General features: G+C 44.2%; 1 protein-coding gene across 2 annotated transcripts in view; it reads right to left on the bottom strand.

Moving 5' to 3' along the window:
* EDC4 (enhancer of mRNA decapping 4) overlaps positions 1-21,067 on the bottom strand; it is a 948,906-nt gene that overhangs the window by 265,223 nt on the left and 662,616 nt on the right. For both annotated transcript variants that reach the window (XM_075325634.1, XM_075325635.1), the window contains one exon: positions 14,420-14,535. In XM_075325634.1, the coding sequence (XP_075181749.1) occupies positions 14,420-14,535 (116 nt within the window). The remainder of the gene's footprint in view (positions 1-14,419; positions 14,536-21,067) is intronic.

Below are 21,067 nucleotides of genomic sequence, written 5' to 3'. Positions count from 1 at the left end.
ATAAAAAGATTAATATAAAGTGGCAATTTATTATGCACTCTATACACTCCTTATCATTGTAATCATAAAATGAAAGTATCTCAGAAATAGTACATCCTACAGAAATTCTGATTACAATTTCTGAAATCAGCACCTCAAAATACATAACAACAGAGTTTAAAACAGGAAACAGAAAAAAAGATTAAAATTTGTTGACCAGTGAATCAGAGGTTCAAGTTTGGAAACAGACTTCCAAAAAAAAAAAACAAGGTTCGGGTTCGAAGTTTGAATCAGTTACAAGTGCAAAACAATCAAGTGTGCGGAGCTGTGCTTGGGTATGAGTGATGCTCAGCCCTGTGCCAGCCACATGCAGTGTTTGAACGGGTCACGTTTGGTGTGAAATCAGAGTGATCAAATGCAATGTGCACAATAACACAAAAAAGAAATTGAATAACCCCGACCACCTTTTCCAGGAAATGTTTTGTTTATGGACAGCTGCATGTGGGTGGAGACACAAACTGCCCAATCAACTGACTTCTATTGAGGATTGGTTCAAGTCAGGATCAGAAACCAAACCTTATATAAGGTTTGAATGTACCTGGCTAACTGAACCTCCAAAGGTTCGCTCATCTTTAATGATAATGTGCAATAGTGTATGAAAAAAATGATAACATTTGGAATACACCATATTGGAACAGTGTGCAATGTAAGATGTATTTTTCTTCAAGATTTCCAAAAATGTTGCGTTATACCTGATGATTTGAAAGAAAAAATAGAATTAGTTCTTACCGGTAATTCTGTTTCTAGGACAGAACCACAGAAGAGTTAACTCCACACCCAAATAGGGACAGGAAACACAAAAAGGTTAAATAACCCTTCCCATCCTTCCATCTCCAGTGTTTTTTCCAAGTAACTACACCGGTATGAATGGTCCAAACCTTTGATTTCAGTAATAAACCATTACATTTTTTATTAACAGGCAGGGAGGGAATACCTGACTGTCGTGGAGGGTTCCTAGAAACCAAAATACTGGTAAGAACTAATTCTATTTTCTCTAGTCACCCTCCATGACAGCACCACAGGAAGAGTATCAACGAAAATATCTTAAGTGGGGGTGGGGGTGTCAAAAGCCTGAAGGATCATCCGGCCAAAGGCTAGGTCCTTATTGGACAGTAAATTCAAATTCAATCTATAGCGTTTTGTGAAGCTATGGACTGATGACCAGGTGGAGGCTCTGCATATCTGCTCGATGGAGGTGTCAGCCTTCTCGGCCCAAGAGACGGACACTGATCTGGTAGAATGAGCTGTGAAGTCTTCCGGAAGAGGTAGACCTTAGTATTTGTAAGCTTTGCTGATTGATCTTTTAATCCAGCTAGAAATTGTGTTCTTGGCAGCTTTTCTACCTATATTTCGCTCCATAATTTGGACAAAAAGATTAATGGTCTCTTGTTACATGTTCGGTTCTCTGGAGGTAATGTACAACCGCTCTGCGTACATCTAAGGAATTAAATTCTCCTTTATCATTAGGTGGATTCTAATGATGGTAGTATGATATCTTGGGATCTGTGGAATTCAGATACTACTTTTGGACTGGTTTTGATGAAAGATAATTCTGTCATCCAGGATTCTTAGGTATGGCTCTCTAGTAGTTAGGGCCTGTAATTCACCAACTCGTCTGGCTGACTACCAGGAACGCAGTCTTCCAGTACATGGTTCTCAGATTTGTTGAGGTGATAGGCTCAAAGGGTGGTTGTGTTAGGCAATTAAGGACTATTTTCATGTCCAAGTGAGGGACCAGATTAAATTGTCTGGGTCGCAACCTCCCCGCTGAAGTAATAAACCTCCTAATCCACCAGTTGCTTGCTAGAGTTTGATTAAAGTAAGAGCTCAGAACAGAGATCTGGACTTTGAGGTCTTAGGCCTTTGTCTAGCCCGTTCTGAAGACAGTCCAGGATCTGTGCCACATTAGGATGGAATGTATCTGGTAGTTCAGGTCCACAGTAGGAGGAGAAGGTCTTCCCCATTTTCCCATATATGGCTTTCTGTAGAGTCTCGATCACCTTGTCACACAGGCCTCTCGCCTTTAGAATTTTGGTTTCAGTAGCCAGGCAGCTAGGTTGAGCTTGTGAAGCTCTTGGTGCAATAGTGGACTTGGATGAAGAAGGTTGTATGTCTGAGGTAGCAGTATAGGTCCTTCGCAGGCTAGACTGGTAATGGTCCAAAACCAGCTTCTCCTCGGCCACATTGGGACCACCAGGATTGTGGTGACCCCGTCCATCTGAATTTTTTGCAGTGTCTTTGACAACAATGGAATTGGTGGGAAGGCTTAGGCTACCTTAAAATCCCACGGATGAGAGAAGGCATCCACAGCAAGGCAACAATCCATTGGGTTTAGTGAGAAGCACTTTACTTTTGTGTTCTGCTGGCTTGCAAAGAGGTCTACTTCCGGATTGCCCCATTGCTCCACTAAAGGGGATTTACACGCTGCGACATGGTTAGCGATGTGGCTAGCGTTCTCACCCGCCCTTTGTCATTTGTGCGTCACGGGTAAATCGCTGCACGTGGCGGACAAAAATCGCTAATACCTGTCACACATACTTACCTTCCCAATGACGTCGCTGTTGCTGGCTGACAGCCTCATTTCTAAGGGAGCGGTTTGTGCGATGTCCAAGCGACATCACACGGCAGGCGTTCAATAGAAGTGGAGGGCAGAGAGCAGCCACATGAAAGTCACACCCACCTCGTTGCCGGAGGATGCAGGTACGATGTTGTTAGTCGTTCCTGTGGTGTGACATGTAGTGATGTGTGCTGCCTCAGGAACGACGAACAACCTGCGTCCAAAATCAGCAACGATATTTGGGAAATAGACGATGTGTCAACAATAAACAATTTAGTGAGTATTTTACATCGTTAGCGGTCGCTCGTATGTGTGTCACACAACGACGTTGCTAACGAGGCCGGATGGTCGTCACGAATTCCGTGACCCCCAGGGACATCTCATTAGAGATGTCGTTGTATGTAAAGAGGCCTTAAGTTCTGATACACTTCTGAATTTAAAGCCCCTTCGTCCGGGTGAACGTCTGTTTGACTAAGGGTACCTTCACACTTAGCGATGCAGCAGCGATCCGACCAGCGATCTGACCTGGTCAGGATCGCTGCTGCATCGCTACACGGTCGCTGGTGAGCTGTCAAACAGGCAGATCTCACCAGCGACCACTGAACAGCCCCCAGCCAGCAGCGACGTGCAAGCGACGCTGCGCTTGCACGGAGCCGCCGTCTGGAAGCTGCGGAGACTGGTAACTAAGGTAAACATCGGGTATGGTTACCCGATGTTTACATTAGTTACCAGTGTGAGCAGGGAGCAGGGAGCCGCGCACACTGAGCGCTGGCTCCTTGCTCTCCTAGCTACAGTACACATCGGGTTAATTAACCCGATGTGTAATGCAGCTACATGTGCAGAGAGCAGGGAGCCGCGTACACTGCTTAGCGCTGGCTCCTTGCTCTCCTAGCTGCTGTACACATCGGGTTAATTAACCCGATGTGTACAGCAGCTACATGTGCAGAGAGCCGGAGCCGGCAGCACAGGCAGCGTGAGAGCTGCAGAGGCTGGTAACTAAGGTAAATATCGGGTAACCACCTTGGTTACCCGATGTTTACCCTGGTTACAGCTTACCTCAGCTGTCAGACGCCGGCTCCTGCTCCCTCTGCTCGCTTCATTTGTCGCTCTCTCGCTGTCACACACAGCGATCTGTGTGTCACAGCAGGAGAGCGGCTTTGAAGAAAACGAACCAGGGCTGTGTGTAACGAGCAGCGATCTCGCAGCAGGGGCCAGATCGCTGCTCAGTGTCACACACAGCGAGATCGCTAATGAGGTCACTGCTGCGTCACAAAAAGCGTGACTCAGCAGCGATCTCGGCAGTGAGCTCGCTGTGTGTGAAGCACCCCTTAGGAGGTCCACCTGCATGTTTGCAGAGCCCTTAAGATAAAATGCGGATAGAGAGATAGAAGGTGTTTCTCTGCTCAGCTCAGTATTTTTGTGGACAACACTTTTAGGCTTGTATTAGGAGTGCTTCTTTGGTGACAAAGGTGGGCTAGCGTTGTCATGTTATCTGAGTATACAGTGCAGACAAGTAGTATTCAACCCCCTGCAGATTTAGCAGGTTTGATAAGATGCAAATAAGTTAGAGCCTGCAAACTTCAAACAAGAGCAGGATTTATTAACAGATGCATACAATCTTACAAACCAACAAGTTATGTTGCTCAGTTAAATTTTAATAAATTTTCAACATAAAAGTGTGGGTCAATTATTATTCAACCCCTAGGTTTAATATTTTGTGGAATAACCCTTGTTTGCAATTACAGCTAATAATCGTCTTTTATAAGACCTGATCAGGCTGGCACAGGTCTCTGGAGTTATCTTGGTCCACTCCTCCATGCAGATCTTCTTCAAGTTATCTAGGTTCTTTGGGTGTCTCATGTGGACTTTATTCTGAGCTCCTTCCACAAGTTTTCAATTGGGTTAAGGTCAGGAGACTGACTAGGCCACTGCAACACCTTGATTTTTTCCCTCTTGAACCAGGCCTTGGTTTTCTTGGCTGTGTGCTTTGGGTCGTTGTCTTGTTGGAAGATGAAATGACGACTCATCTTAAGATCCTTGATGGAGGAGCGGAGGTTCTTGGCCAAAATCTCCAGGTAGGCCGTGCTATCCATCTTCCCATGGATGCGGACCAGATGGCCAGGCCCCTTGGCTGAGAAACAGCCCCACAGCATGATGCTGCCACCACCATGCTTGACTGTAGGGATGGTATTCTTGGGGTCGTATGCAGTGCCATCCAGTCTCCAAACGTCACGTGTGTGGTTGGCACCAAAGATCTCGATCTTGGTCTGATCAGACCAGAGAACCTTGAACCAGTCTGTCTCAGAGTCCTCCAAGTGATCATGAGCAAACTGTAGACGAGCCTTGACATGACGCTTTGAAAGTAAAGGTACCTTACGGGCTCGTCTGGAACAGAGACCATTGCGGTGGAGTACGTTACTTATGGTATTGACTGAAACCAATGTCCCCACTGCCATGAGATCTTCCCGAAGCTCCTTCCTTGTTGTCCTTGGGTTAGCCTTGACTCTTCGGACAAGCCTGGCCTCGGCACGGGTGGAAACTTTCAAAGGCTGTCCAGGCCGTGGAAGGCTAACAGTAGTTCCATAAGCCTTCCACTTCCGGATGATGCTCCCAACAGTGGAGACAGGTAGGCCCAACTCCTTGGAAAGGGTTTTGTACCCCTTGCCAGCCTTGTGACCCTCCACGATCTTGTCTCTGATGGCCTTGGAATGCTCCTTTGTCTTTCCCATGTTGACCAAGTATGAGTGCTGTTCACAAGTTTGGGGAGGGTCTTAATTAGTCAGAAAGGCTGGAAAAAGAGATAATTAATCCAAACATGTGAAGCTCATTGTTCTTTGTGCCTGAAATACTTGTTAATACTTTAGGGGAACCAAACAGAATTCTGGTGGTTTGAGGGGTTGAATAATAAATGACGCTCTGAATAAACTTTTCACAATTTAAAAAAAAAATAAAAAAAGAAATAACATTCTTTTTTGCTGCAGTGCATTTCACACATCCAGGCTGATCTACAGTCCAAATGTCACAATGCCAAGTTAATTCCGAATGTGTAAACCTGCTAAATCTGCAGGGGGTTGAATACTACTTGTAGGCACTGTATCTTTACATCTTGTCCCTGGATTAGTGTAGACTGAGTGCTTTGTCTACCGCTTTTAGTTCTCTGAAGTTTGAGGAACTGAGACTGATATCAAGCGTCCAGAGCCCCTTAAAGGACACCTGAGTGACCATGGCCCCTCAACCCCGCTGGCTGGCGTCCATTATTGTTACTAGAGGGTTCTGATTCCAACAGACACCTCTCTTTAGAGGTTTTTCAGGGACATTATCTTACAGGTCCAGATAGGAGGATCTTCCTGTTTAGAGATTTGGTTGATCCGTCTCAAGCTGTTAGGATGGCCGTCTGGGGGGTTCTTGTATGGAACTTAGCCCAAGCTACTGTTTGAATGCAGGATATCATGGATCCTAGGACTGACACGGCTGATCTCAAAGTTAGCAATCTCTGGCTGTGGAGAGCCAAAATCCTGGATTTGATCTCGATCTGTCTGTTCTTGAGAAGAAAACATGTTTTTCTGTCTGAATCCAGCAGGATGCCGAGGAGCATCTTCCTTGTAGATGGTCAGAGATCGGATTTTTGTTGGTTTACTATCCATCCCAATTTCTCCAGGATCTCGAGGGTCATCTGTACATGTTGCTCGACCGTCGAAGCTGAGGGAGCAATTATCAGGAAGTCGTCGAGGTAGGGTACTATGCAGATATTTTGTTGTCTGAGGAACACTACCACTTCTGCCATCAGCTTAGTAAATACTTGAGTCGCTGAAGATATGCTGAATGGAAGTGCATTGTACTGGTAATGCAGTATGTGATGTTCGTGGGATACCGCAATCCGTAAGTACTTTCTGTAGGATTGGTGGATTGGGATGTGGTAATATGCATCGCTTAGTTCAACTGATGCCAATACGAGTCCTGGTCTGATGAGAGGAATTGCGGACCTGATTGACCCCAACTTGAATTGCTTGTAAGCTACAACCTGGTTCAGGGGTTTCAGGTTTAAGATGATCCTGTGGGAGCCATTGGGTTTCCTTACTAGGAACAGTCGAGAGTAATGCCCTCATCAGATTTCTGCCTCTGGGACTGGTGATATTACCCCAGAGTTTTGCAGATCTCGAAGGCCTGACATGAATGGTATGCCAGCCTTGAGTGAAAGTGTGGTTGATAGTCAGGCGGTGTGGAGGAAAGGAAGTGAACTCTATCTTCAGGCCGTCCTTGATGGTGTTCAGAACCCACTGGTTTGATGAGAGACTGTTGACCATTCAAGGAAGGATCTCTATAGACGTCCTCCTACTATACTGGCCTCATTGCTTATCTTGGGGCTGGGTACAATCTTTCATTTTCTGGGAGGTAATTATACTCCTGCCTCGTAATGATACTCCTGCCTCTTCCTCCCTTGGCATAGCTCCACCAACCCAACTTTCCTTTTCTGCTATACTGAAAGGATTGGCCCTGAGGGGGAAGAAAAAGTTCCTTGTTTTCTTTGTTCCGGAATAGATTTTTTGTCTTATCAGTGGCCTCTTCCAGAAGGTCATCTAAAGCTGGTCCATAAACGTACTCTCCCTGGAAGGGGATGGAACAGAGCTTAATCTCTGAAGTTGCATCACCACACCAGAGTTTGAGCCATAGGGCTCTCCTTGCGGAGTAAGATAGTATGGCCGCTTTAGCAGCTGCACAAACTGATTCAGCCAAGGTGTCCGCTATAAGCCCTGTGGCTTTCTGAAACAGTGAAGGGTAAGCAAATAGGTCTTCTCTGGGGGTTCCCCGAAAGAGGTTATCTTCAAGTTGTCCCAGCTATATATGTACACTCCCAGACAGAAGTTCTGTCGCTTATCCACGTTATGTAAATAAAAGCTTATAACCTGACTTTAAATTCATCCATTGGTTTTATAAATTACTCTTTTGAAAGATGAAACCCTCCTAAACTTGGTTTAAGTTATGAAAATAAAGTTGCTGCAAAGCTGAAATATTGATCATTTAATGAACACAGAAAGGTCAGATTTTTGGCAAAACAAAAGTTTTGTCGCCCACAGAAAGTAATGTGAAATGCAAACAAATAATTAACTTCTAATACAAAGATATGTTACATAACATTGGTGAATGAAGTTGTGGTGCTATTAGAGCCATATTTAATATTTTGTTTGACTTCAATGAGCTTGAAGAACTGCATCCATGTGGTTCAACAATGATTCATACAATTTATTGATGAAGTCATCAGGAATAGCAAAGAATGCAGTCTTACATGCCTCCCAAAGTGTATCTAGATTCTTTGGTTTTGTCTTCCAAGCTTCCTCTTTCATCCTACCCCAAACATGATCAATGAAGTTCATGTCTGGTGACTGGGCTGGCCAGTCCTTGAGCACCTTGATCTTATTTACCATGAGGAATTTTGTTGTAGAGATGGATATACGAGATGGAGCACCATCCTGCTGCAGAATTTGACCTCTTTTATGATTGGGAATGTAAGAGGTAGCTAATACTTCTTGATATTTTAGGCTACTGATATTGCCTTCCACCTTGCAAATGTTTCGCACACCCCCATACTGAATGTAACCCCAGACCATGATCTTTCCACCACCAAACTTAACTGTTTTCTGGGTGTATTTTGGATCTATATCGGTTCCAGTAGGTCTCTTGCAGCATTTGCGGCAGCTGTGGTGTAATTCAACTGAAGATTCATCAGAGAAATCCACCTTCTGCCACTTTTCCAGAGTCCATCTGTTTAGCAGGCTGGGGGACTTGGCAAATGCCACACGGTTTTTTAATTGCCTTTTGTTTAGTGCTGGCTTCTGGGCACTGATTCGACCATGGAGGCCATTTCGAGACAGAATCCAACAAACTGTTCTAGTTGACACAGGGACTTGAGGTGACAAGGCCTGTTGGAGCTCTGCTGCAGTGGAAGAGGGGCTGGCTTTGGATTTTGTAACCAACAAACGTTCCTCCTGAGCAGTTGTCTTGTGGGGTGTGCCAGACCTGGGCTTGTCAAAAACATCTCCAGTCTCTTCAAATCTTTTTTTTTAATTCATTGTACTTGATGCTGAGACACATTAAAGGTGCCAGCCACCTCTGCAGTGAATCTGATCTTCAGCCTTTTCATAATCAAGGCTTTGGTCGCAGGGTGAATTTTTGGCATGTTGTCAGAGGTCAAGTTGCAGTTCAAGTGAAGGTCTGGGATGCAGGGTTTCTTTTTATACACACCCATTAATTAACCGATCATTTAGTGAGCACAGGTGAGGATATAAACTAGGATTGGGTGCATTATAAGACAAGGCGACAAAACGTTTGTCTGGCCAAAATCTGACCTTTCTGAGTTCATTAAATTATCAATATTTCAGCTTTGCAGCAACTTTATTTTCATAACCTAAACCAAATTTGGGAGGGTTTCAGCTTTCAAAAAAAGAGTAATTTATAAAACCAATGGATGAATTTAAAGGTCAGGTTATAGACATAACATGGATAAGTGACAGCACTTCTGTCAGGGAGATTATAGGGGTTTTGCTACACACGTGGAAGCCACGTTAATGTTTCTTCGAACTGATGAGGTGTGCCATGATTTCTTTAACAGGCTTTCTATCTTCCTATCCATTGGCTCCCTGAGCTGTGAAGAGTTTTCAAAAGGGAGTGCGGTCTTCTTGGCAACTTGAGAGACATGGACATCAACTTTAGGAATTTCCCAAATTCTGGCAGTATCGTCCTCAAGTGGAAATTGGTGTCTAAGCTCCGGAGGAATGCCTAGGCGTCTCTCCGAAGCCTCCCATTCCTGAAGGATTAACTCCTGGATATTCCTATGAACAGAGAATCCACTCTCTTTCTGTCTTTCAAGCCGCTGAACATTTCCTCCTGCACTGATTTAGTAGTCTTTTCTACCTCAACCCCCATTGTTGTTTTGAACCGCTCCAAGCAGCTCTTCCCTATCTTTTGATGAGAAGTATCTTTAGCTTTCCGATCCTCTTTCTGATTTGGACACAAAATCATCATCCTCACATAAGGGTTTGGGAGAGGAGTATGGGTCCTCTTACGAGTCAGAGTCCAATACTTCAATGGGGTTCGGTTTTCTTTTCTTTGGGGCAGGGGCCACTGAGGGTAGGGTTTGAGAGAAATAGGCCAGAGAGGATTGCACTAGATTTTTTATTTCACTGATAAGGGAAGGTTGTTCTTCCCTGACCATCTGATCAGTGCAGGGTTGACAGTTTTTCTTACTAAGGGAAGATGGGAGCTTTTTGGCGCATTTGATACACTTGCGGCTAGAAGTTGTCTTCTTTTTGGGGACAGGAATCTTGTCTCCCTGAAAAAAAGGAAGAGAAGAGTCCGTAAGGCACTGCCTCGAGGAAGAGAAACCTTAAAAAGGGGGAACATTTATCCTATATACATGCGTCCCGATCGTCCCCCCATTAGAGTATACTTACTAAAGGGGTAGCGCTGGGCTCTACAGATACAGAGCGGGCAAAATCACCCTCCATTATACAGTCCTATCTTAGGATGTCTTCAGGCCAGGCACTTATATGTGAGTGCGAGTCCCCAGCGCCATAATCCTATGTGGGAGACTCCTCCCACTCAGCCGGTCCAGGTAGGTCTCCTGATGAGAAGGCGAACCGATTTGTGCTACAACAGGGCTGAAACAGCATGTGGGTTCCAGGGTGGATCGCATACATCCAGACGTTGTCGCGGTGCATGCCAGTGTTGTCACTTCCTGTGCACCATCGCGACCACACGCAAGCGAGGAGGAGGTGCTTTACCGCTTTACCTCATGTGAGGTGCAGGGAGAGCACACAGCTCTCGAATCCAGGGGAGATGGAAGCAGCGAATGAGGAGGGAAGTGGCAAGCTCCGACCTCAGCTGCCCGGTAGTAAGATAATAATTTTATTCATTTATATAGCGCTATTAATTTCACAGAGCTTTACATACAATGGCAACACTGTCCCCATTGGGGCTCACAATCTAGAGTTCCTATCAGTAGTATGTCTTTCAAGTGTGGGAGGAAACCGGAGAACCCGGAGGAAACCCACGCAAACACTGGGAGAACATACAAACTCCTTGCAGATGTTGTCCTTGGTGGGATTTGAACCCAGGACCCCAGCGCTGCAAGACTGCAGTGCTAACCACTGAGCCACCGTGCCGCCCTGTCAGTACTTAGAGGGCATCATGAAGGTGATGCTGGCCGTTCGTCTACCATCTTGGAGTTCCCTCCACTCCCTAAGTAGACACCACTTCTATGGCACAAGCTTAGTAAGTTTCAGGTTTATACTTTTTATTTTTATGTAACTTTCTATACTGTATGTGTATTGTTCCCTTTTGTAAATTCTTGTATATTTTTTTAAACACTACCTATTTTCGGATTAAATATATAAAATGTAATAGTTCTTTCCTCATGCTTTATATACGAATCCAAAATCCCGAAGGGATGGTGGTGGCAGCATAACTATTATTGCATAGAATTATTGGAGTGCTATCATTAAGGTTACCGAGGATATATATATATTCCATTAGCGGGAATCGGTGATATATACATTTAACCTTGCTGTGAGACCTCCAATATTTGGCATTATTAGCTCAGCAGCCTCATCTCATGCATTGCCCTGCAGTTCCTAAAGTGGTCTGCAAACAAAGGGAGGCGCTAGGGAGTAGTCGTGTTTGTGACAAATCAGTGAACAGCTGCGGATTTCTGAGTGACTTCCCCGCCTGTTCATGACAAAGATGTGTCTTTTTCTTACCCCTAGTACTCTAGTCACCAGCCACAGAGCACCACAGGTTCTCTTCATGCCCCAATAAAGACAGGAAACATCACTGGATATGGGAGGAGGGAAGGGGTTCTTTAACCTCTTTGTGTTTTCTGTCCCTATTATGGCATTGAGTTAACTCCTCCTGTGGTGCTGCCGTGGAGGGTGACTTGAAAAAAATGTATTTGATGTCTGGATGTTCCTGCTTAATCCTCATAGGCATATGTTGGAAGTTGAATATTAAAATATTTACTTAAAATGAACTGTATTGCCTTTGGAGCAGTTTTTTTCTTTATTTTTGTTGGTTTATTTAATGCACCCTGAGATTACATTTTGACTGATCCATTTAGGGGTAGCTAAGATGTTCTGATCACCTCTTATTGCAGTATATTTCAAAGCTTTCGGTACTTGATCAAAAATCAGAAACTAAGGACGTTACGGTTAACATTTCTAGCAATATTTCATGTATTCATTATGTGCAGTGTGACATGGGGATGACACCTAACAAATCAAGTTATTAATTGGAGTCGTCAGCTACAATTCAGACATCCCCGAGACCCTTGGATGTTCCCATATGTGACTCTAGTTCACTTCCTTTGGTTGTTGGCCACAATCCCTTGTTTCCCCAAGAACCTCTCAAATGCTTTGTATCTTTCTACCAGGATCACCAGGTCATCGGTATTCTAGGGATCTCCGTGGGCAACCTCGAAGGACTAAACCGCCCTCAGAGGGGAATGTATGAACCTGTCTATGACAACCCCTTTCCAACTCCTGCATGGGGAGGAAGATTCCGGTTGCAACTTTTGAACAAAGTGTAATTGATCAAACATTTCGGTGTGAGGACATTTTTCTCTGTGATAGTTCTTGTGGCGCTCGCCCTAAAGGGTACTTTACATGCTGCGATATCGGTATCGCTAGCGAGCGTACCCGCCCCCGTCGGTTGTGCGTCACGGGCAAATCGCTGCCCGTGTCGCACATCGTTTACACCCGTCACACACACTTACCTGCCTAGCGATGTTGCTGTGACCGGCGAACCGCCTCCTTTCTAAGGGGGCGGTTAGTTCGGCGTCATAGCGACGTCACTAAGCGGCCGCCCAATAGCAGAGGAGGGGCGGAGATGAGCGGGCCGAACATCCCGCCCACCTCCTTCCTTCCTCATTGCTGGGGGGACGCAGGTACGGTGAGTTTCCTCGCTCCTGCGGTGTCACACACAGCGATGTGTGCTGCCGCAGGAACGACAAACAACCTCGTTACTCACCAGACAACGATATTTGGTGTTTGAACGACCTCTCCAAAACCAACGATTTTTCCCCTTTTGCAATCGTTGAAGGTCGCTCGTACGTGTTACACGCTGCGATGTCGCTAACGACGCCAGATGTGCGTCACAAACATCGTGACCCCGACGATAAATCGTTAGCGATGTCGCAGCATGTAAAGTACCGTTAACAGTCAGAGTTACTCCTAGGTGAGCTAAGATCTGTGTTCAATTTGACATACATCTCTTCTGTACTATATGTGCAGGAGCTTGTTTCCGGTCTTACATCACTGAGAATAACTACCTCTGTAATGCATATCTCCCATTCATGATGTGTTCAGTGGCCATCTTACAACACACACAAATACACATACATATTAATTTCTTGAGTTTTGTATATGGTAAGAAAACATAAGCAGTATGATTTTAGGTTTTAAAGGTAACGAGACATGCCGCAAAACACTTAACCTGCAGATATGGGGTTAATCTGCTAGTTAATAGCGCTCCAAGGCCGAGCGGCAGCTACGCTGAAAGTCTGGGTGCTGGGAGGATATTTTCTTCCTGCACCTTTTAGTCTACGAGACATTGCAAGCACAGCTTCAATCTATGCTAAGTACACAGTGAGCGGCGACTGTAACCACACACCAGCAGTCTCTGCAGTGCATCAGTACTGAGCTGAGCTGATAGTCAATCAGTGCCTTGACGTGCTTACAGCCGCCTCTCAGTGTACAGTGTGTCCACCCACATCCTGTCCACCGCCATTAACTTGAGAACGGCGGCAGCTATAGGCACAGAAGTGGAGTCTAGGTATAGTAAAGTAGCCATGAGCTACGCAATGAAACCACCTATAGCGCCACCTGGTGGAAAACATTGGAGTTAGCATTTGTATCTCAAAAACGGAACGAGATAGAGAAAAAAATTGAATTACAAAGTTGTAGGGCATCATCAATTCAATACAAATCGACACCTTGCATACAGAAATGCTATGATATGAAACCCATGGTCCCCCCAAAACATTGAATGCTGGTCATGCATATGGCGCTCATTTAACTTTGATGCTCAAAGTGGCCACCGTCAGCTGCAATGCACATCTGGACAGCATACTGTATCTTGCTGCACGTTGTGCAATATGGTAGGTGACACGTTTGCACAAGCATCTGTGACACGTCATCGTAGGTCTTGCAATGTTGGTGGAGAAGTCGCATACATCTTCTGTTTGATGTGACCTCACAGAAAAGTTCAATGGGGTCAGGTCAGGTGAGCGTGGTCAGTCACTCCACACAGCCATCATACCCAAGCACTTGTAGGAAGGTCTATGTGAGATATCGCTTCACATCCGCAGCCTTGTGAGTTTTACACAATCTAATGACAGCATTTCTGTATGCAAGGTGTCTATTCGTATTGAACTGATGATGCTATAGGTGGTTTCATTGCGTAGCGTACTACTACTATTACTATACCTAGACACCACTTCTATGTCTATAGCTGCCGCCGTTCTCAAGTTAATGGTGGTGGACAGAATATGGTTGGACACACTGTATACTGAGCGGTGAATGAAGCCGTGCCAGCCGCACCACCACAGCTGAAAGCCGGAGTCTGCCAGGCGAAATTAAGTTAATTTCCTCACACTAGCCGAGCTTTCAGTGCAGCAACTGCACGGTTTTAGGAAGCAATTAACCTTCGGATTAACTTCTTATCTGCAGGTTAGTAACATTTTAAGACATGACAAGTTTCCCTTCATGTGATGAGTGATTCAAGTTTAGTCCCACTGAAACAGCTATAATGAAACACCATGAGTAAAGTAATTACCTTGGATTTGACCATTTTGGCAATATTTTCTTTTAGAGATCCCTCGACAGATGTTAGTTTTGCCCCAATTGTGCTTCCAAGCTGTCCAGTGACTGGATCCAGACTCTTACTGATGCCTTTTAAAACAAATACAATATACGTTTACTAGACTTACAAACATATTTAATAAAGTAAAATCACATTTTGTAAACATAAGGTGGGGGCTTTGCAGAATCTATGCCATTGCTGCACAATAATCATAGCAGGTTGAAAAAAACCTGTCTGGAGTGGAGCACATTCAATTTTTTTAAATCCAAAGAATACTCATGTTGCAAATTTGTTCCATATTTTGTAGATTTAGTCATCATGAGAAGAGAGGAGTGAACCTACAGATGCTCGGGTTAAGCATGTCCAGCTGGATTTAAAAATAAATAAATAAATCTGGTTCAGGACTGGACTTTGAACCCGAACATCTGCACACACACTGGACCCCGGAACCCAAATAAGTCTATGGGGACCCGAACATTGTGCTATGTAATATAGTGGTAGAAAAGGCTAGGGGGATTAGAGCAGGACAGTTATAATTATCGACTCTTGCCTGTGGCTGTAAACACTACTTCCAATTTGGCTCATTAACCAAACATATTTACTGCTTCCCCTGCCCACCAGCGGTCCCGGCATCTGTAATTTGCTGCAATCAGACTGCGCCCCCACCCTGTGTGACCGCATCTGTGATCGTTTGGAAATCACACACACTGTCTGTGTACCTATAGTGTACAATTAAATAGGCGCAGGGTCCCCCCTTTTTTTGATACCCAGTGCAGATAAAGCATACGGCTACAGGCTGCAGCCCCCAGCCATGTGCTTATCTTGGCGGTGTCAAAATAAGTTGGATACTATACAGCTTTTTTAAAAATTATTTAAATAATTTAAAAAAAAAAAAAAAAACTACCTCCGGTTTCCACCAATTTTGCTACCCAGCCATGATAAAGCCGACACCTGAGGGCTGGTATTCTCATGCTTTGGAGGCCCTTGGTTATTGGGCCCCCAGCCTAAAAATAGTAGCTTGAAGCCATCCAGAATTGTCCCATCCATTAGATGCAACAAACCAGCACTTTACCTGGCTCATCCCGATTGCCCGGATGTGGTCGCAATCGGTGTAATACGGAGTTAATGACAGATCACAGCTGCAACTAAGCCCTAGATTAGTAATGGAAGGTGTCTATGAGATCCCTCCCCATAAATACTGTAACTGAAAAAAAAATAACCACAAACACAGCAAAAATTCCATATTTGAAATAAAATACAAAAAAACACCCTTTTTCTTTAAATTTTTAAAGGGAACCTGTCACCAGGTTTTCCCTTATGAGCTGTGGCCACTACCACTGATCCCTCATATGCAGCATTCCAGAATACTGTATTTAAGTGCCCAGGATGCTCTGTAGAATATAAAAAACACCTTTATTATATTCACCTATGAGGCAGTCCAGTCCGATAGGAGCCGCTGGTCTCGGTCTGGCGTCTCCTTTATCTTGTGTGATAGTCGTCCTCCTGCCCAGCCCTGAGTGGATGACGTGTCCTAAGTCACCCTCACTGAGGCCTCCACTGCCCGGCTGAGGGCAGATCAAAATATTGTAGTGCACATGTGTAGGCGATCTCTAGGGCCTGCGCATTACAGTATTTTGATCTGCCCTCAGCAGGGCAGATCAAAATGTGCAATGGCAAATTCTGTGTGGATGGCGTAGGACGTGTCATCCACATAGGGCTAGGCAAGAGGACGGCAACTGCACAAGATGGAGGAGGTGCTGGACTGAGACCAGCGACTCCCATTGGACCGGACCACCCTCTAGGTGGGTATAATATAGGTCTCTTTTATGTTCTACAGAGCAGACTGGGCAGTTATATACAGTATTCTAGAATACTGTATATAAGGGCTCACTGGTGGTTGCTGCAGTACACATGAGAAAATCCTGGTGAGATATTCCCTGTAACCCCAAACACCCAGTTCAAACATAATTCACACAAGTTCCCACGACAATCCCGACACTGCTACATACCAAAGTCACAGCCCGCGGGCACAGAACATGACCGCATGCTGTGGCTTCAGACCATACTGACTGAGCTACAACTGTGAGTGGTGACATCTCTCAATTTATCTGTGGTCACAGCTGGAGGCTCCCACGGTACTGCACCTGTGAAAGTAAGTTAACTGACCTCAGGGGAACTCACTTAACTCAGTGACGTCACCTCAGGTGAACTTATTCAGTTCAATGAGGCCTGCATCTCCTGACAGAAAACCACTTTTTTTTGCCAAGAGATGCAGATATGGTTCTGAACTTCATACACCAAATTCCTGCATCAAATCTGCATCTTCTGGCAACCCCCCCTCCAAACACCCAGTTCCGATGTAATCCACACAAGGTCCCACAACAATCCTGCCTCTGCTACATGTACGCGTGCACAGAACATGACCGCATGCTGTGGCTTCAGGCAAACACTGAGCCACTGCAGTGAGCAGTGATGTCACTTAGTTTATCTGCAGTCACAATTGGTGGCTCCACCTGTGACCACAGGTAAACTGACCTCAGGTGACCTCATTGAACTAAGTGACTTCACCTCAGGTGAACAGAATTCAATCAGATCTGCATCACTTGGCAGAAAATCGCGGGGGTTCTTTTGTCAAGAGATACAGAAATGGTGATGAAATTTAGACAACAAATAACTGCAACTATACTTCATCACCAGGCAAATAAAAAAGCATCACAAGGCTATGCAGTTTTGATTTAATATTTTGCCAGGAAATGCAGATTTGGTGCTGAAATTTAAACATCACTGCACTAATGCAGTTTTGATGCGACATTGTTGCGTATTGTTGTAAAAAGATGCAGGTCAGATTGATTTCAATATATCTGAGGTGAGGTCACTTAGTTCAATGAGGTCACCTGAAGACAGTTTACCTACAGTCACAGGTGGGGTACTGTGGGAACCTCCATTTGTGACTGCAGATAAACTAAGTGACGTCACTGCTCACAGCTGCGGCTCAGATAGTGTCTGCCTGAAGCCACAGTGTGCGGTCATGTTCTGTGCCCGTGCACATGTAGCAAAGCTGGGATCATCATGGGGCCTTGTGTGGATTACATCAGAACGGGGTATTTGGTGTTAATAACTTGGAGAAAGAGGGTGTTTTTTTGTATCTTATTTCAGGGTTTGTGTTTATTTCTTTTCACTTATAGTATTAGTAATGGGTGGGTCTCAGACACCTCCAATTACTAATCTAGGGCTTAGTGGCAGCTGTGATCTGTTATTAACCCCTTATATTACACCGATTGCCACCGCACCAGGACAATTGGGATGAGCCAGGTAAAAGTGCCAAGATTGTTCCATCTAATGGATGCAACAATTCTGGGTGCTGCAGGCTGCCATTTTCAGGCTGGGGGATGCCCAATAACCATGGGCCTCCAAAACCTGAATACCAGCTCTCAGCTGTCTGCTTTATCCTGGCAATGTATTAAAACTGGGGGGGTTGGAGGACCACATGTCTTTTTTTATTTATTTTTTTTAAAGCTCACACTTATTTTGATACACAGCCAAGATAAGTACACGTCTGGAGACTGCAGTCTATAGCGTGTGTGATTCCAACCAGGGCTGTGGAGTCGGTAAGCCAAACCTCCGACTCAAACTCCTCAATTTCCTTGATTCCGACTCAAACTCCATGGCTCAGACTCTGTCATACAGTTAAAACCATTAGTTTCCATCCACTATCTATAAAGACACATATGCGTGTTTTTCTTACTATCTGACAAGAAATCAGAATAAACCTTTACCCTTTTAGGTCAATTAGGAACCAAAATTATTTATATTTGCCAAATACCAGAATAATGAGGGAGAGAAAATGTTTTAAGGCATTTTTCTTACTTTTTGCAAAGTCATAAGTTTTTATCCATTTCATAAGTATTTAGCACCATTGCACTTAAACTGTATGACTTGGGTGAATCATTTTGGATTCTTCCACAAGCTCCTCACAATAGTTGGTAGGAATTTGGGCATATTCCTCCTGACAGAACTAGTGTAACTGAGCCATGTTCGTAGATCTCCTTGCTTTTACATGCCTTTTCAGCTTGGCCGATACATTTTCAATCAGATTGAGATAATATATAATACATATTAACTTATATAGCGCTATTAATTCCATAGCACTTTACATATATCAGAAATCACGGCTTTGTGATGGCCACTCCAAAACATGGTTATCCTTAAGCAATTTTGTTACCAGTTTGGCAGTATGCTTTGGTCCTTGTCCATTTGGAAGACCCATTTCCACCCAAGCTTTAAGTTCCTGGCTGATGTCTTGAGATGTTGCTTCATTATTGTCACAATCTTTCCTCATGATACATATCTATTTTGGGAACTACACTAGTCCCTTCTGCAGCAAAACAACCCCGCAACATGATGCTGTCACCCCCATGTTTCACAGTTGAGATGGTGTTCTTAGGCTTCAAAGCTTCTCCCTTTTTCCTTCAATCGTCATAATGATCATTATAGCCAAACAATTAAATTTTGGTTTCATCAGACCACAGGACATGTCTCCAAAATTTAAGGTTTTTGTTCCAGTGCACAATTGAAAACGATCTGGCTTTTTTTAGGTTTCTTTTGGAGTAATGGCTTCTTCCTGGCAGAGTGGCATTTCAGCCCATGTTGATACAGTAACAGTACTCGTTTTATTATGGATAAATAAACAATCTTACCAGCTTCCGCCAGCATCCTCATAAGGTCTTTTGCTTTTGTTCTTGGGTTGATATGCACATGTCTGACCAAAGCACGTTCATCTTTGGTGCACAAAACCCATCTTGTTCCTAAGTGTTATGATGGATAGACATTCCCATTTTGTTTCTACTTGCATATACAGTTAGGTCCAGAAATATTTGGACAGTGACACAATTTTTGCGAGTTGGGCTCTGCATGCCACCACATTGGATTTGAAATGAAACCTCTACAACAGAATTCAAGTGCAGATTGTAACGTTTAATTTGAAGGTTTGAACAAAAATATCTGATAGAAATTGTAGGAATTGTACACATTTCTTTACAAACACTCCACATTTTAGGAGGTCAAAAGTAATTGGAAAAATAAACCAAACCCAAACAAAATATTTTTATTTTCAATATTTTGTTGTGAATCCTTTGGAGGCAATCACTGCCTTAAGTCTGGAACCCATGGACATCACCAAACGCTGGGTTTCCTCCTTCTTAATGCTTTGCCAGGCCTTTACAGCCGCAGCCTTCAGGTCTTGCTTGTTTGTGGGTCTTTCCGTCTTAAGTCTGGATTTGAGCAAGTGAAATGCATGCTCAATTGGGTTAAGATCTGGTGATTGACTTGGCCATTGCAGAATGTTCCACTTTTTTGCACTCATGAACTCCTGGGTAGCTTTGGCTGTATGCTTGGGGTCATTGTCCATCTGTACTATGAAGCGCCGTCCGATCAACTTTGCGGCATTTGACCGAATCTGGGCTGAAAGTATATCCCGGTACACTTCAGAATTCATCCGGCTACTCTTGTCTGCTGTTATGTCATCAATAAACACAAGTGACCCAGTGCCATTGAAAGCCATGCATGCCCATGCCATCACGTTGCCTCCACCATGTTTTACAGAGGATGTGGTGTGCCTTGGATCATGTGCCGTTCCCTTTCTTCTCCAAACTTTCTTCCCATCATTCTGGTACAGGTTGATCTTTGTCTCATCTGTCCATAGAATACTTTTCCAGAACTGAGCTGGCTTCATGAGGTGTTTTTCAGCAAATTTAACTCTGGCCTGTCTATTTTTGGAATTGATGAATGGTTTGCATCTAGATGTGAACCCTTTGTATTTACTTTCATGGAGTCTTCTTTTTACTGTTGACTTAGAGACAGATACACCTACTTCACTGAGAGTGTTCTGGACTTCAGTTCATGTTGTGAACGGGTTCTTCTTCACCAAAGAAAGTATGCGGCGATCATCCACCACTGTTGTCATCCGTGGACGCCCAGGCCTTTTTGAGTTCCCAAGCTCACCAGTCAATTCCTTTTTTCTCAGAATGTACCCGACTGTTGATTTTGCTACTCCAAGCATGTCTGCTATCTCTCTGATGGATTTTTTCTTTTTTTTCAGCCTCAGGATGTTCTGCTTCACCTCAATTGAGAGTTCCTTAGACCGCATGTTGTCTGGTCACAGCAACAGCTTCCAAATGCAAAACCACACACCTGTAATCGACCCCAGACCTTTTAACTACTTCATTGATTACAGGTTAACGAGGGAGATGCCTTCGGAGTTAATTGCAGCCCTTAGAGTCCCTTGTCCAATTACTTTTGGTCCCTTTAAAAAGAGGAGGCTATGCATTACAGAGCTATGATTCCTAAACCCTTTCTCCGATTTGGATGTGAAAACTCTCATATTGCAGCTGGGAGTGTGCACTTTCAGCCCATATCACATATAGAATTGTATTTCTGAACATGTTTTTGTAAACAGCTAAAATAACAAAACTTGTATCACTGTCCAAATATTTCTGGCCCTGACTGTAGTTGTTTGTATACAAACAATTATATGCCAGGTACCTGAAGATGAATTAGGCACCTTCAGGTACCTGGAAATTGCACCCAAGGATGAACCAGACTTGTTCAAGTCCACAATTCTCT

Source organism: Anomaloglossus baeobatrachus, chromosome 10 (genome assembly GCF_048569485.1).
Source record: "Anomaloglossus baeobatrachus isolate aAnoBae1 chromosome 10, aAnoBae1.hap1, whole genome shotgun sequence".
Classification (NCBI taxonomy): domain Eukaryota; kingdom Metazoa; phylum Chordata; class Amphibia; order Anura; family Aromobatidae; genus Anomaloglossus; species Anomaloglossus baeobatrachus.
Note: the sequence above shows the minus strand (reverse complement) of the source record. Positions and strands in the feature narration are given on the sequence as shown.